The 18,327-nt window shown below is 37.1% G+C and overlaps 1 protein-coding gene across 1 annotated transcript; it reads right to left on the bottom strand.

Annotated features, from left to right (window-relative positions):
• Positions 1 to 5,876: 5,876 nt before the first annotated feature.
• LOC127856914 (uncharacterized) lies at positions 5,877 to 17,875 on the bottom strand. Its single transcript, XM_052393102.1, has 11 exons — positions 17,791 to 17,875; positions 15,630 to 15,749; positions 13,681 to 13,813; positions 12,241 to 12,472; positions 11,457 to 11,666; positions 11,134 to 11,220; positions 10,601 to 10,660; positions 10,287 to 10,309; positions 8,733 to 8,820; positions 8,011 to 8,223; positions 5,877 to 7,378 (listed from the first exon to the last, which is right to left on the bottom strand). The coding sequence occupies exons 3-11, from the start codon at positions 13,755 to 13,757 to the stop codon at positions 7,298 to 7,300; spliced, it is 1,071 nt and encodes a 356-aa protein (XP_052249062.1). The 5' UTR covers positions 13,758 to 13,813; positions 15,630 to 15,749; positions 17,791 to 17,875; the 3' UTR covers positions 5,877 to 7,297.
• Between the last annotated feature and the right edge of the window lie 452 nt (positions 17,876 to 18,327).

Raw genomic sequence — 18,327 nt, 5'->3', positions numbered from 1 at the left:
AAGAAATACGACGTTTACATCAAAATGACTCTTTATGAATCATCAAAACTATGTATTTTATGAAACAAGAAATTAAACGAATAAGGCTTTTTGTAAATCTGAATGTTGAAGGAAGTACTGGTGTCAACATTGATCCTCATGAACCTAAAATTATTCCAATCAGATAGTTGTCTAAATGAATTTTGCTCTGTGTAAGACTGGGACTTTAGAAAGGCAATAGAAAAGCGTTTGACCTATTAGGTATTCTTATTCGTAAACAATCGCATTCAATATACGGAGAACTAGACAGAGAACACTTCATTATTTGAACATAATTTGATACCTACAGAATTTTTTTTTTGCTTGTAAAATATAAGTACGAGTCTATTATTTCAACTTGAAATGTTGGTGAAAATGTGCTCTGGTCTTAGATTACTTCAAATCAGGGATACATAATAAGATTATTTAATTTATAGTACACTATTGTGCGAATATTAAGAAGAGCTGTGGTTTTAAAGTACTCGTACACGCCTGTAGATATAGAGTTTAAGGATGTGTCTGTATGCATACAGTCATTGCTTGGCAGCATGAAGTATCAATGCAAAAATAGCGTCATTAACCGTTTCTGACGAACTTCCTACATACCCAAACCGCTTGACAACCCGTATAGAAAACTAAGTTTTCGTAGCTGATGATACATCCACAAGAAAATTGAAATGCAAATGGTACTACACAGTCAAAAGTATACCAATGGAAAGATCTAGGATCCCAAAAGGTGCCTGGTGCTGCTAAAGAAGTGAGCAGTGTGGAAATTCGGAACAGACGATGACATTTTTCTGATTATGTGCTATATCAAGGGTTATTTGTAAGTAAAATGTATTTAATTACAGGTGTAAGCACATGTGCTTCGTGAGTGTTGTTATCGAATACTTGACAAAATTAATTAAAGTTTGGAGGATATTCATCATTTCAATGTTGATGCCTTAAAGGGACAGGAGCGATGAACCAAAAAAAAAGGAGCTGGTGAAGCTACCTCCTATTTTGCTCTACGTTTTCCCTAAGTATTCCAAGTTTGTTTGAGCCTATACATTGTGAAATGTGTTTTGTTATTATGAAACCGGTTAACGTCGAATAGACGCGATTTATATGGGTAATGATTTTAGATAGAAACGAATTGAGCAAATTACAAAATTACAAGGCCCGGTCAGACCGACTTACGAATATGCAACGTAGAAAAAACGCACAAAAATGCAGATTTTGATTATCCGGTGATGAAATTACCTGCTTTGCCGCTCAAGATTCTCGCAAACGGTGTGTGAAGCGTAGGAAACACACAATTACCGCAACAAGTACCGGTGCTATAACGGGAAAAAACGAACGTTTAACGGAAATGTACCTGATAATATAACGGTCGGCTAACGGATATGACTGTGCGAGTAAAGGACTTCTACCGGATAAAACGGCAGTGAAATGCATTAGTACCGGACAAAACGTTCGCCCAACGTGAGAGAAACGGAAAAGTACCGAACACCAACGTACAACGTACAACGATGAAAAAGTAGGGCACATCCTCAGAATCATGTGGCAAAACTTCAGGTTCTGGCAGGTTAAGGTCTCCGTTCTCAGCTGCTGCCTTCAGGTCGGAATCGTTCCACAACTGTGCATCGGATGCAGCAACACGGCCTCCAATGTCAGCCCAGACGAACTTGTACTCAGAATCCTACAGGGCTAGCAGGACAACGGTTAAGTACTTCTTGTAATTAAATACGTAGACCCGGATCTTGGTGGACATTTGCAAGCAATATGTTCGCCATCAATAGCACCAAGAGTATGGGGGATATTCCAGCTGTCCCTGAAGCCGTCCGCTATTCGCGTGCAATCGGCAGCTGTTGTTGGCAACGACATCACCTCGTCAGCATACTCATCTATGACTGCTCTACAGACCTGACGCGTAAAAGATAACAGTATAATAAGCTCGCGTGGATTATAAGTGTATGGACACATGTAGTAGATAATCCATGACTTTTAGCGAGTGGATGATAAAGTAAAAATATACTACTTCATAAAATGTTCTTATAACTGTGTGCATTTCAAGATATGCGCACAAGACAGTACTAATTACATTATACAATTTAGAAGGTTAGTGTTGTAATGCGCGCCCTCATCTATTTGCCTTTTATCCTATACCAATAACTTAACACAATTGCAATTCATATAAACTGATGCTAGACGTAGACATTAAAATATATAAAAATATTAAAATGACTAACAGAAGCCTTTTTTAAATTTATTTTAACACTATAGTAAATTAAGCGGTACTTATTTTTAGCACGAGAAGAGAAATAGTGTTGTGGGGTACCCTCCAGCCGAATCGCATATCACGGTACTTTGAACCAGACACAAGATGCCGCAGCGCAATTGATAGCTTCATCCCTGGTTCAATTGGACGTCTGTAGTTGTTGCGCTGTTTCGTTATCCTTTGGCTCACTCGTGCGAGAATCTCATCAAACATCTCGGTTGGCACTATCATGAAGTTGACAGATGCGAAATGGATCTCTTGAACAATGCTATACAAACTACCGGTACATGTACCGCTTGTAATTGGTATATCACGTGTGTTATGTATCTTGAACACGGGTATACAAACTACTGGTGCACGTGGCGCTTGTCATTAATATCACGCAGGCGACATGGATCTCTTGAGCATGCGTATGTCAACTTACGGTACACGTGACGCTTGCCATTAATATCACGCAGGCGACATGGAATCTCTTGAGCATTCGTGTGTCAACTAACGGTACACGTGACGCTTGCCATGAACATCACTCAGGCGACATGGATCTCTTGATAATGCGTATGTCAACTACCCCTACACATGAAGATTGCCATTAATATCACGCAGGCGACATCGATCTCATTAACATGCGTATGTCAACTAACGGTACACGTGACGCTTTATATTAATATCACGTATGTGACATGGATGTCTTGAACAAGGGTACGCCAACTAAAGATATACGTGACGCTTGATATTACTATCACACAGGCGACATGGATCTCTTGAACATGGTAACACCAACTACCGGTACACGTGACGCTTGATATATCGCGTATGTGATATGGATTTCTTGAACAAAGGTACGCCAACTAAAGGTACACGTGGCGCTTGACATTTCTATCACACAGGCGACACCGATCTCTTGAACAAGGCTATATATGTACCGCTTGTAATTGATATAACACGTGTGTTATGTATCTTGAACACGGGTATACAAACTACTGGTACACGTGGCGCTTGTCATTAATATCACGCAGGCGACATGGATTTCTTGGGCATGCGTATGTCAACTAACGGTACACGTGACGCTTGCCATTAAAGGGATCTTTTCACGCTTTGGTAAATTGACAAATTGAAAAAAGTTGTTTCAGATTCGCAAATTTTCGTTTTAGTTATGATATTTGTGAGGAAACAGTAATACTGAACATTTACCATGGTCTAATATAGCCATTATATGCATCTTTTGACGATTTTAAAACCTAAAAATTATAAAGCGTTGCAACGCGAAACGATTGAATAATTTGGAGAGTTCTGTTTTGTCGTTAAATTTGGCGAAACTACGAAGATTGCTTATATAAGGTATAAAATACTTTACGAATATGTACTCGGCGGAATAGCTCAGTAGGCTAAAGCGTTTTTACTTCAGGACTCCCAGGGGTCACTGGTTCGAAACCTGGTCCGGGCAATGTTCTTTTCCTTTTTTAAATTTTATTCTTGATTTTTACTGGAGCTTTTACGATCCAATGTTTACATTTATCGATATAAAGCATTTAATGAATACGTAAACAAATGCCGAAATCTGTGAAAGGCCCCTTTTTAATATCACGCATGCGACATGGATCTCTTGAGCATGCGTATGTCAACTAACGGTACACGTGACGCTTGCCATGAACATCACGCAGGCGACATGGATCTCTTGTGCATGCGTATGTCAACTATCGGTACACTTGACGCTTGTCATGAACATCACGCAGGCGACATGGATCTCTTGAGCATGCGTATGTCAACTAACGGTACACGTGACGCTTGCCATGAACATCACTCAGGCGACATGGATCTCTTGGGCATGCGTATGTCAACCGCCGTTACAAGTGACGCTCGTCATTATATCAAAGTACTAGTACATGTACCGCTTGTAATTGATATCACACGTGCGTTATGTATCTTGAACATGGGTATACAAACTACTGGTACACGTGGCGCTTGTTATGTCACGCATGCGACATGGATCTCTTGAATATGCGTATATAAACCACCGATACACGTGACGCTTGAATGATATCACGCATGCGACATTGTTCACTTGAACATGACTATGCCAACTAAGGTACAATTGTCTCTTGTAATAGATATTACTTGAACATGGGTATGCGAACTATCGATGTACGTGCCGCTTGTACTTGATATGGCACATGAATTTATGTAACATTTGTATGAAACTACCGGTAAATGTACCGCTTGTAATCGTGTCACCAGTTATAACAATGTTTAACCGTATAGTAAATCTCATTGTCATTTTTAAAACCTAGATATGCCCGATACACCAGTCACTCGTGTCAACCTGTTCACTTGAAGGAAAGTTGTAATTTGTATTGATATGGCTCCTTTGAGGTAAGAATAATAACACATTGTATGCATAATAGTTATATTGATCAAAAAGTGAAACAACATGATACCACCATACATCACATTACAAAAACTGTATACAAATACGAATATTTATTTGCAGTCAGGCCACAGGGCCATAATACATAGTTTAATTTCATAATTATATAAAATAACCTGAATAGTTAAAGAAAACAAAGTCATATGATGCAACACGCATGCACTTTCGTAGAACAAATGCTGCTATACATTATAATACCACCAAAACAAGGATTACTTTATAATTAACTACCTATAACATGTAAGCATGCAAAATAGTAACATACTTATAAAGTAACCTAAGAATCAGTATTTTTTATCAGATATAAATAAACAATGCAATACAAGCATTCAGAATTAAAATGACAGCTAATTTGCATGATAATTACGTAGTTGTTATATATTAGCATGCACATACACACATTTTGCAATCAAAAATATGTGCTTGTCATTTTCATCGGCCATTAACATATTGAACAAACCAAAGTTTCCATTTCATTCAAACACAGCGGAATAAACAAATCATATCTGTGTTATATAATGGGCACTGCATAAACACAGGGTACTCATCTTCTACATTATAAACATGTCGCATAAGACAAAATTTACAGTATCTATGATCACGTATATAACATACAACAAGAATATCAGTGAAACTGATGGATGCTCCCCGATGATGCGCTATGTCAATCTATGTGTTAATAACCACCTTAAAAAATTCTATTATTAGCCTCGGTGACATTGACCCCAGTGACCTCAAACCTCATCAAAAGGAAGAGGTCATGCAAGGTACCTACGTGCCAAATATGAAAGAGATCGTTAAAGTATTGAATGTGCTATGAGAAACTGTGACAAAAGTGTGACGGAAAAATCTATTATTAGCCTTGGTGACCTTGACCCCAGTGACCTCATCAAAAGGTTAAGGTCCATGCAAGGTACCTACATGCCTAATATGAAAGAGATCGGTAAAGAATTGAAGGTGCTATGGGAAACTAGTGAGGAAGGACAAACTGGAAACTATATGCTTCCGGCGAAATTGTATTTCGGGAGCATAACAATTAGGAAAAATATGAAAAATAACGAATTTCAAGAATAAATGCTACAACAGAATCAGGAACACTGATAATACAATGGCTTTTGTAAGGTGCATGAAGACAGCGAAATGAATACTGCAAATCATACAAGTCACAGAACATATAATTGACAATTTTTCATAAATGATTCAGCTATAAAGGTGCCATGATGACACTATATCGCTCATCTGACTGTTGTTCTTGTCTATAAACTTGAACTCTCTTCCTGGCCATTTAAAAGAAGTGTTCACTATGAGCAAATAAGGACAAATTTGCCTGTGAGTTGGGTATAGCATATTTTGAAATTCACGAAGGAGGTCAACCAGACGATGTTTTATGCCAAATATATAAGCTTTCCTTTTGGTTGCCATTGCAACCAGATTTATGCATGGAATGCATTTCATTTAACAACTTTGAAAGAGGTTCATGAAAGAAAACTCGTGCCATGTTTCATTAAGATTGGCACAGAGGTTAGATGTTGTTTAAGTAAAAAATGTTGACCCATGACGGACCAAGACCATTCACAATAGCTCACCCTGAGCACTTTATGCTCAGTTGAGATATAAACACAAAACAATTATTGCATAATAATACATAGTATGTGTTTACTCGCTCAGTCTTTAAATAGAAAAAAGCATCAAAAGATGCAATAGTAAGTATCCAAAGTTCAGATGAACTTAAAATTATAGATCATTTAAGTATCACATTAAACTAACCCAGCTAAAGCAATTCTTATCTTTTTTCATATGATAACTTTTTCTTCTTATTCCATTCATTTAAAAAGAATTGTAGGTAAAAGCAAAAGTGTGACTGTGACATCTGACGGGCCAACCTTTTAATGCACTGTATAAAGCTGTTGAATTGTTCACATATTTCAGATTTTACAGATTCAAAGCCTTGAAGTCTGCTAGCTGTAAAAGCACTAGAACATTTGTGGGAGTAGCCATGGAAAATGTCATGAAAAAAAGTTCATTTTTATAGTATCCACTTTCTCTGTTTAGGCAATATTCTTGTAAATTACATGCAAAGTCATAAAACACGTCTTGTGGAGGGGTTTCTAAATAGCTATAGAGTGATAATGCGGGATCTTTTCTTCCTTCTGCCCCAGTCATGTGGAAACCATAGCAATGTCCATGGTCTGCACAGAACCAAAGAAATAATGTTGATGTTCCTCGAGCAGAAGTTTCAACTTTAGAATAATCTATTTTCATGTTTGAAGCCCAACTGAACCAAAAATTAAAAAAAACTGTTTGATTCATAAACCTAGCCTTATTGTGGCGAGTTTTATACATCTCATTTTTAAACTGGCAGTAAGAGGAAAAAGTGCAACTAGAATTCATAACCATAGATACAAATTCCCACCCTATTTCATCTCCTGCTGCTGTATCCCTACTTAATACATGTAAACAATCTAAGTCCCCTTCATCCCAAAGAATTCTGCATGGCTTACTAATTGAATTATAGCATTCACGTATATGAATGTCACATTTTACAGGTGCAAAATTTGTGTAAATATTTAATGTCCTTTGTCTTTCGTGTATGGTCAGTCCATTTTCACTGTAATTATCGTCATCTTCTCGCTTGAGCCAACCGCTTCCACAGGGACCGGTATTGTCTGGAATATCTGGAAATAATACAGGTCCTTTTAGGCAGCCATCTGAACATCGAACAAGGTTAGAATCATTCCACTGATCACGTTTTATGATATTTTTCCTTAACTCATTATTGTCTTTAAGTCTGGGAGAATGTTTACTTCTACACTTAAAATTCCAAAGTCCAGATTCCTCATTGAAGTTATTGTATGCAGCAGTACTTAATGTAACCGAAACAGGCATTTCATCATCAATATTGTCATCAAATAACTGCTGTTCTTCATCATCATTGTTATCAATATTTGTATGAATTAAATCTTCCCACATGTGAGTATATGATTTAAATAAGTTTAAGTGCCTACAAACCTTCGAATTTAGTAAAGTACTTATATTTCTCTTATAACCAACCAGACAGGCCAAAAACAATATATTCCGATCATTTGATCTTGGGGCATACAAATAGAAAATGGTCAATATATAAGATAATAATTTCAAACTAGCACCTTCCTCAAATTACCCTAACCACACATATAATATATATATATATATATATATATATATATATATATATATATTTATTTATAGAACATTAACAAGGTTAAAATTCCTCTGATTAAGGAACTTGCCCACTAATATTGTTTATTATAAGGCAGGAATATCTCACCGGTCCAGGGTTAAGTTCAACGTCATTTGAAAGAATAAGAAGAAGCTGTGAAGTGTCTACATCTTGTTGGGGCGTCTCGTCAGTGTCTCGTTGGAAAAAGAAGTGGGATGGCACATTGACTTTATCTTCATTTGCGGCGTTGTCATCTTGTTGGGGCGTCTCTTCAGTGTCTCGGTGGCAATGGATGTTGGATGGCACGTTGATTTCATCTTCCTATAATAGACTAACCCTTCCTTTAATACAATACTTACTAGACAAACAAGACTATTGCCAAGCAATGTATGTCCCCTACAGGTTCCACCATTATCAGATTTTTTTGGATTTTTTTTCATTATATATATTTACAAATTACTACCGGTTATATAATTTGAAAAGCGTATACCTTTGAAGATGATTTGAAATAATGTGAATACATCCCTTTCATTAAATTCATTCTTTTTAATGAAAACATAAAATTTGTTTATAGCATTGTGCCATGCTATCAGATCAATTGGCATGCTACAAATATATTGTCATATAAACAGGGCAATCATTGTCTTTCATGCTTGAACCAATTACTATATTATGATACATACAAATAGGACACAGATGAATCAAACACACATTCTGCTGATTTATATTAAAATCAAAGTAATGAAAATACCTATGAAAGAAATATTTATGTAAATTGTCAAGATGGAAAGTGTTAAAAAGTATGGAGCATATCGTCATAAAATTAGTACCAAGCATAAGCCATTCAACTTGTATGCAGGCAGGAAAACAGCCACATCTTCAGTAATGTCAAGGTAAACAAATCCACTGCAGCATGACCTTTAATGCATGACGAAAAAAACAGGATCATTAATGCAGTGTCTGTGAATGCATAATCATGTAAAATTAATATTCATTCAGGCTAAAAATTGCCATCCAGTAAAAAAGGGAAACTATGTCTGAACTATATTTTTGTTGTCCCGGACAATATTGGACGACCACTAATTCCAATGACCGTCAATATAAAACTAACAAAACGATTAAACCTATTTGACATGAAACTAACAAGAGAGTTACTGCAGTAATAGCATTCATGCAGCAAGTTTTAATATAAAACAAGAGCACCGCATAACGGGTGCCATGCTCGGCTGCAAAAGCTTGTCAGAGTGATCTTGATCTTTGACCTAGTGACCCAAAATGGGTGTGGTGTGTAGAACTCATCAAGGTGCATATACATATGAAGTTTCAAAGTTGAAGGTGGAAGCACTTTGATTTTAGAGCCAATGATAAGGTTTTAGCACGACGCCGGTGGACGACGAGCAGGCTATGACAATACCTCGGGTTTTCTCCGAAAACAGCCTCGCTAATAAATATTGTTGGGGTGTCTAAAAATAAAGCAACAATGAGTGCCTTATGTTGGCATATGTTTATGTTGTATGTAATTCCATTAAGAAAGGTGATTTTTATGAAACTACTTAAGAATGCATTACATTTATGTATATATAGGTAAACAACAGCTGTCACCATAGGATGACTTATGCCCCCTATAAACGCTTGATAGAAGTTATGAGCTTTTTTCGAAACTTAAACACAGATTTCGAAACCTAAACGCAGACCCTAAGTTCAAGGTCAAGGTCACAGGGGTCAAAATTTGTGTGCGCATGGAAAGGCTTTGTCAATATACACATGCATGCCAAATATGAAGTTGCTATCTGAAGCGACATAGAAGTTATGAGCATTTTTCGAAACCTAAACGTAAAGTGTGACAGACAGACTATATGCCCTCCTTCGGCGGCATAAAAAGATGTGCCAGAAATTAATGACTTCAAGGATATAATACATGTAAATGTTAACAAATAGATTTTTTTCAACGAAAGCAAAAACAACAAAACAAAATGCACCAAACAAGCTTCCTATTCCTTGATAACATGTATAAATCTGCATTTATTTACTGTGCTTTCCCTATCGGTATTTTATGGCTATTTATTTCACACATATTTCACTACCAGTAACATGATGATGAATAAAAACAAGAGCACCGCATAGCAGGTGCCAACGCTCGGCTGCAGGTGCAGTTTCTTTTTTTTAAGAGTTCACAGTGATCTTGACCTTTGACCTAGTGACACAAAAAAGGGTGTGGCATGTATAACTCATCAAGGTGCAGCTACATATAAAGTTTCAAAGTTATAGGATGAAGCACATTAAACATTGTGGCATTTCTTTGTTAACTGAAACAATTAACACATGCATGTACATGCAAACAAAAATTTCAACAATAACAAATGCACCAATCAAGCTTTATATACCTTGTGTGGCATTTCTTTGCCAACTGAAACAATTTACACATGCATGTACAGGCATGGCATAAGTGCAAAACCTCATCCACCAAAGTTGACTATTTTGAAAAATAACAACAATTATATAATAATATGCAGAAGACAACAGAAAGGAAAGATGTCCTCAAAATAATAACACTAATATGGTCTTTTACTTATATTTTACTTTCAAAATAGGTTTGGTTGTGGTTTTTTTTCAACAAAAAAAAACTTGTTTTAAGAATTAGTAGGACATTTCCACAATGAAACAGTGAGGGTTATCTGAAATTAACAGTATTTTTTACCTTCTTTCCATATCTTTTGACATTTCTGGTTGCAGACCTCTTAGCTCTGGCTGTGACAACCTGAGAATGAATTGTGTGTGTGAAAATATGGAAAACAAAATTATATAAACTAACTAGTTTATTTTTTATACAATTACAGAATGTTATGTTCTGATATAACTGAATGGTTATGACATCAACTCTATGGTCTGGCTTTCACACAAAGACATCTGTTGAACTTTTCATGTTTACCACTTAATGACAAACAATGCTCTTTGATGATTAAAGGCATTGCTTTAAAAGTATAGGACCTGCAGTCCAACTATTGCCTTACAGCTACCAATAATGAAGGGCATTATGGTGCTGATCAGGGGCAAAAAGGCGAGGCTAAAAAAGAGACATGAGAGGGTGCCCAGCTTTACGGCTCTAGACATAACATTAATTTATAGGCTGTAACAAGCCATATGAGCAATCAATACTGGATTGCAATCACTTTATAAATGTTCATTAAGAATGATGAAATATCTGTACGATTAAATGCATAGAAAAGTTACCGTTATTTTATGTGTCTGAGGCTTAATGTCCCTGGGAACTGGTACTTCACTTGCATCCACCTTGTCTTGAATCTCTGGTTGAGCTCCCTACAATTTATTTAACCATAATACAGGTATTATACTTTTTTTAAACGGCTTATTTTAATCAAAAATATAAACATTACAGCAAAATCAAATTGTTATGAATATTTGTAGGTGGAAGCGCTTTGATTTTAGAGTCAATGTTAAGGTTTTAGCCTGACGCAGAATTGCAGTTTTGTGCATAAATCACATTTGCTTATGGCTCATAAATGCAGTCCACTTTGTTGTAGCACTAAACTCACAGTCTGCACAATATCCGAAAAGAGTGCTATGGTGCTGTCATGCTCCTGAACCGGTACTTCCGTGGCTGAGAGAGCTGGCCATTCTGTAGGATCTTGAACAGCAGCCTCCACACACAGCTGGTTTGGCAGGTCGTCATGTATGGATGCTAAACACCTCCTAGCCCCTTCAGCACTCAGATGTAGTCCATCATGGGACAAGTACAGGGACTTCTTAAAATTAAATTTTGATTATTGATAGTTACCGTACTAATTTGTTTTAAACATAACTAAGATATTAAAGCAGCAAATTAAATGAACTGGTTTCCCTCAACGAATGAAAAAATATTTTAGTTTCAATCAATTAGAGTGTACAACTCTGAACTGACCAAAATGATCATCCTGACAAAACTTATACAAGAACTTCTAAAAAAATGATAATACATTTCATTAACTTCCATATTACAGCACAGGCAGATATCTTTAATTATGGGGCTTTACTTCTAGAGCTGAAACCAACAAAACGTGCAAGTGTACCACCACAAAGTAATACATCTATTTTAAAATTCATGATATTTCATGTAAAAGTTATTAAGAAACCAGTAATTGCAACAAAACTGCTCAATGAGTCAATTTTCACCAATTAAGGAGGCATATCTCTTGAGCAAAGAAGGATGTCTGAACAGAATTTGGGATTGGTCCACCGCAGTATAATGATGCATATATTTATTTTAAGTTTCATGATGATGAAATTCCATGCAACAGTTGCTGAGAAACTTCCTATTTCACTCTAGATCTTTCCCTATACCTGTTTAGTTGCTGCATAGTCCATGTATCTCACAGAAGGCACATGGTGACTCAGTTCCCACAGCATGCTGTTTGCGCTCCTTATCCACTGGCAGTAGTTCCTCAACTGTGCCCCTGAGAGTGGCCATCGGGGAAACATTCTCACATCAAAATCACGTGGAAGAATCACGCAAAGCACCACGTGTATTTCAGTGCACACACTGAATACAACATCAAGGATCTCAGTCACACAACTAAAAATAACAAGCAAATTCATTGAATTGATATACCCTGCCAATATGCTTCTGGACAAAAAAGTGTTATATTTGACACTAAAGAAGCATTTTTTAAGAAACAAAGGGCCATAACTCTGCTATTAACAGATGGTGTACGATGCCATTTGGCCTGCAGCATCCTCTTATCCATATATATACTCATACCAAGTTTCAATGAAATCCGCCAAAGCACTTCCAAGATATGGCTCTGGACACAAAAGTGCTGGACGGACAGATGGAAAGACAGACGGACAGACAACCCCAAAACAATATCCATCCTCCTATGGCAAGGGATAATAAGGTAATGGTATTAGTTGCTCATTGTATTATCTTCCCATCACAAACAATTATTAAATAGAGATGTGTTCGTCAGAAACACAATGCCCCATATTGCGCCGCTTTGTATTTATTTTTTTACCTTTGACCTTGAAGGATGACCTTGAACCTCCACCACTCAAAATGTGCAGCTTCATGAGATACACGTGCACACCAAATATCAAGTTGCTATCTTCAATATTGAAAAAGTTATGGCCAATGTTAAAGTTTTCAGACGGACAGACGCCATATATTTGACATTTGACCTTGAAGGATGACCTTTCACCAATTAAAAATGTTCAGCTCCATGAGGTACACACGCATGCCAAATATCAAGTTTCTATCTTTAATAATGCAAAAGTTATGGCCAACGTTGAAGTTTTTTTTTCCCGACGGACGGACAGACTGACACACATACTGACTGACGGACAGTTCAACTTCTATGTGCAACCCTACCGGGGGCATAAAAAGTTACAAACAACTACAAAAATATTTGAGAAACTAACTTATCTTATTTCATTAAAATGCCAATCCAAAAAAATCTAATAAGAAAGTGATACTAAGTTGATCAAGCTCATTTTTATTCATGCTGCTAAGCTGTTCAGTGGCGGATCCAGGGTTTCTAGTTAGGGGGTTGGTGTGGACATTCAATAACACAGGCCAATGTAAAAGCATAATGGTGTAGTGGATGTGGTGTCCGCCTAGTGATAGGGAGTTAGGAGGTTCTCATTATCTTCTCCATAAACACCAAGTTCTGGTTCTTCCCAGGAACAGACTCGAGTGTCTCAATAAGCATAGTGCGTTCCCTGCAATAAAGCTAAGGTAAAAAGGTTAAATAAAAACTAAAACTGAAAAATTACTGTTCAACATACCGGTAGAAATTGCTATCCTTGCAGCAAACATCGTTAGAGCCAAGATGCAGGTACAATATGTCGTAACAACCTGACATCAGCTCTTGATGCAGCAGCTTTCTAAAGCCCTTCCGGTCAGACACATACTTTGCACCTGCATAGTAAAATAAGATCTTCCATTTGGAATTGGTTTTCATTTGCAATAATTTTTCTTGAGTTGTCATTTGTTATTGAATATTATGAAAAATAGTCATCATTGCTATGTTCGAGACAAGCAAGCTTATCTTTGTTAATATTTATCTCACTTGTTATATGTTGCGTCAAATTTCTGGATTTGCAATCTTTTTCCCCATTTTGGTTACAGCAGAAAGGGTATTTTGCTTGATTCCATAATACATGTTTTATCAGTGTAATAATATACATGACGTGTACATGTAAATACCATGAAACTGTTAGGGTAAAATATCTTTTTGGGTATTGAAGCAATATTCAGTGGAGTTTTAAGCATTTCTTTAAAAACAAGAGATGCGTTTGTTGGAAACACAATGCCCCCTATTGCACCGCTTTGAAGCCACGTACATGTATTCAAACTTTGACCTTGAAGGATGACCTTGACCTTTCACCACTCAAAAATGTGCAGCTCCATGAGATACACATGCATGCCAAATATCTAGTTGCTATCTTCAATATTGCAAATTTTGACCTTTGACCTTGAAGGATGACCTTGACCTTTCATCACTCAAAATGTGCAGCTCCATGAGATATACATGCATGCCAAATATCAAGTTGCTATCTTCAATATTTAAAAAGTTATGGCCAATGTTAAAATTTTCAGACGGACGGAATATTTGACATTTGACCTTGAAGAATGACCTTGATTTTCACCTTTTACCACTCAAAATATTCAGCTCCAAGAGATACACATGCATAAAAAAAAATCAAGTTGCTATCTTCAATATTTAAAAAGTTATGGCCAATGTTTAAGTTTTCGGACGGACGGAATATTTGACATTTGACCTTGAAGAATGACCTTGACCTTCACCTTTCATCACTCAAAATGTTCAGCTCCAGGAGATACCCATGCATGCCAAATATCAAGTTGCTATCATCAATAGTGAACAAGTTATGGCCAATGTTAAAGTTTTCGGATGGACGGACAGACGCCATATATTAGACATTTGACCTTCACCTTTCACCACTCAAAATGTTCAGCCTCAGGAGATACACATACATGCCAAATATCAAATTGCTATCGTCAATAGTGAAAAAGTTATGACCAATGTTAGTTTTCGGACGGATGGACATATGCCATATATTAGACCTTTGACCTTGAAGGATGACCTTGACCTTCACCTTTCACCACTCAAAATGTGCAGCTCAATGAGATGCACATGCATGCCAAATATAACGGTGCTATGTTAAATATTGAAAAAGTTATGACCATTAAAGTGTTCGGACGGACGGACAGACTGACAGTTCAACTGCTATATGCCACCCTACCGGGGGCATAAAAACAATTATTTGGTACACAAAGCTTCAAATAAATATTAAAATTAGCAACCTTTTTTCCAAAGGCAGCAACAAACACTGCAGGGCTAGATTGAACTTTACCGGTACGCAGTTGTTTACAACCATCGACAAAGCGGGGGTTTGGGGGCAGTAGCCCCCGATACTAAAGAAATATATAGGATAAAAGGATAATAAGGTGTTGCGTAAGTTGTTATGTGTTAGGTGTTAAGGGTTAGAGTACGCTGTTTGATGTTAAGTGTTGCGTACCGGTAAAGTTCAATCGTCCCCACTGCAGTATAAGACAGTAGCTAAAATAATTATGCCAACGCAAAAATCATCAAAAGATTATGGCGGCAATTTATATAGACTATTTAAGACAGTAAAAGGGGTAATATAAAGCAGCATGCCACAGAAACATGTTGGGTCTCACACTCAACTATAAACAGTTAAAAATTATTCACCAGATACGGGCAGAAAGTCATTCCTTGCATTTGGAGGACATGCAGACTTCAAACGATGGACATTGGAATCCCCGGCAATAAGAACACGAACATCGCTGCTGCACCAGACATGTTCTTCACCTGAAACAGAATAAACGGCTCTAGGAGAAGTGCCCCCCGGAGAACTGCCCCCCCCCCAAAGATTTTTCACTGGGCGGAGAACTGCCCCCTCACTCTTTTTTTATAGGGCGGAGAACTGCCCCCTGCTGATTAATAAGGGGCGGAGAACTGCCCCCCTGTCAGAATTGATGACCCGGAGAAGTGCCCCCTAATTAAAGAAATTTCGCGGCTATATATAAAACTAGTATTATAATGACAATAACGCCAGTAACTTTCTTGCTATTATGTCTGGAAATTGAGTGAAATTTCAAAAGTAATATAAAGTTGTACAAGTATTAAAGTTATAAAACGGCAAAAAAATACCTGCCTCGGCATGGACGTCGCCATCTTGATAATCACGTGATTTTCGTCTATGTTAACAAAGAAAAACAAATCACTTTTTGCTAATAAAAAGTTTTCGCGGCTGAATTATTTGATATTTTCCCCGTAATCAAAACAAACAATTAGCATGCAATTTAATCCATCCGTATGCAAGCTGAAAACAATAATTTATTTGTTTGTTTTCGCCAATTACGGATTTGGACGGTTCAATATAATAAACCCGTATGCCGCTTTATTATTAAGGTCGGTCCGGTCTACCAATTAAAAGATCGCGGTGCTTATCGTTAACGGTAACAAGTTCTCTGCCTGCCTAATTAGCTGCTAATTAAAGCAACTGTTACCGATTTTGTTTGTTTGGCATGTCGACATGATCTGCTCAAAATGCTAACTGTTGCAGATTGTATGTATGTATGAATGTATGTTTTGAACGTTTATGTAAGCATGTATATATTTTTTAATGTATGTCTGAATGTATGTATTTATGATTGTAACTGTGAATGTATGTATGCATGTAATGTGTGTATTTATGTATGTTATTTTGTATTTCACATGAATTAACTAAACAACATAAATAAATTGATTATTAATTCGACTTCACTTTACTTTTTTCTTCAAGTCAGCTAAATTATTGCCTTTGCTTTGCCTATTAATTTACTTTTTTATACGTTTAGTTACGTTTTTTTTTCCATGGGTCAATACTATCTTTATAATGTAAATTAATTCCGATGTAACTTTTCCTCCATAAGTACTGAGTTGCACGTCTATATATAGTTGCGACACATGGCCAGTATTAACATGCACGCGTTTCCTGTGTGGATCTCGACTATGTTTCGCGCTCTTATTAAAACACGACTTTTACATGGCATTCATGTATAGTGAGTGGTGAAGATGCGTACCAAGGGCCTTAAACAGTATTATCACATGCCTCTAGACAATTTGTGTTATTCAGTTCGATAAATGGCAATATACTTGTACTTAAATTAATTTGTTACCGGATAAAATGTGTACGCCGATAACGTAAAATTACCCGTAAGTATTGTTTTCACTACGTAACTAATATGACACCGGGGGGGGGGGGGGGGCAGTTCTCCGCCCCTACAGATTTGATGGGGGGGGGGGGGGGGGGGGGCAGATATCCGCCTACTAAATTCTGACAGGGGGGGGCAGTTCTCCGCCCCTACCGATTTGCTGGGGGGGGGGGGGCACCTCTCCGCCACCTTTAAAATAAGGGGGCAGTTCTCCGGATTCCAGAATAAACAAAAGGCTTCCCGAATCAAATCAAATCAAAATTTATTTATTGTCGGTATGAGGATAACAAAGGACATCGTTCCACGAACCCTGGGGAAGTTTAAAAACTCAAAATACAACACGACAACAAACAAACGCCCGAATTCAAATACAATCCGAACCTGGATTTTCCAAACAAGTTTAACAACGTCAGTTTTTAAATAGGTAACGTCGCGAAATCAAATTACAAATTCTAAACGAGCACTTTCAAGCGATTAAATGTCACGCAACGCGATTCTCTTAAACTGCAACGTAGTCTCTGGTCAACAACAGCTGTTTTATAGTATGTAAGCTTTGGTCAGTATAAAATACTGACGAGAATAAAATTCTCTGGACTCTCTAAAAACCCTTGTTAAACAAGTTCAAAACAGAAAGGGAGATCACCACCACTTACTATAGCCTATCCTCTCCCCTGATTCAAGATCAGTGTTCTGATTGGCCAAAATGATTTGGGCGACCGTGGACCAACAGGCCTCTGTTAATGCATGCGCGTAAAGTGTTGAACCAGATTATCCTGTGGAGTACACACAGGCTATTCAGGACGCCACTTTCCGCCTAAATTGGAATTTTGCTAAGGAAAAACTTTCTTTAAACAAAAAATATTTTAAAGCGGAAAGTGTCTTCCTTGTTTAGCCTTAGGCTGATCTGAGACGACTCTTTACGCACATGCATTAAACCCCCTTCCCCTCTCATTATATTAAGAGGGACTATTGATTGTGCAAATTCTCTAGCTTTATGGAACGCAAACATACAACAACCTTTTAATGTCATAATAATGAATAAACTGTGGGATATTAAAACGGGCATGACTGTTAATATATTACGCAAACAAAATAAACTTATAGACATGGTGTATACCCACCATTGGCGTTCATTGTCGGAATAATCTCCCTTCCTACGAGTAATCGTTACTTTATTTATTATGTTAGAT

The sequence above is a fragment of the Dreissena polymorpha genome, chromosome 14 (assembly GCF_020536995.1).
Source record: "Dreissena polymorpha isolate Duluth1 chromosome 14, UMN_Dpol_1.0, whole genome shotgun sequence".
Classification (NCBI taxonomy): domain Eukaryota; kingdom Metazoa; phylum Mollusca; class Bivalvia; order Myida; family Dreissenidae; genus Dreissena; species Dreissena polymorpha.
Note: the sequence above shows the minus strand (reverse complement) of the source record. Positions and strands in the feature narration are given on the sequence as shown.

Bases quoted from the DNA above. Each gene is read 5' to 3' on its own strand.
- LOC127856914 (XM_052393102.1), bottom strand. From the start codon at position 13,757: ATGTCAGGTTGTTACGACATATTGTACCTGCATCTTGGCTCTAACGAT. The intron at 12,473-13,680 runs GTATGTTGAACA...TGTTATTTTTAG, and splicing joins AAGGATAGCAATTTCTACCG to TTGTGTGACTGAGATCCTTG. The intron at 10,310-10,600 runs GTAAAAAATACT...AAATTGTTTCAG, and splicing joins TCAAAAGATATGGAAAGAAG to TTGGCAAAGAAATGCCACAC.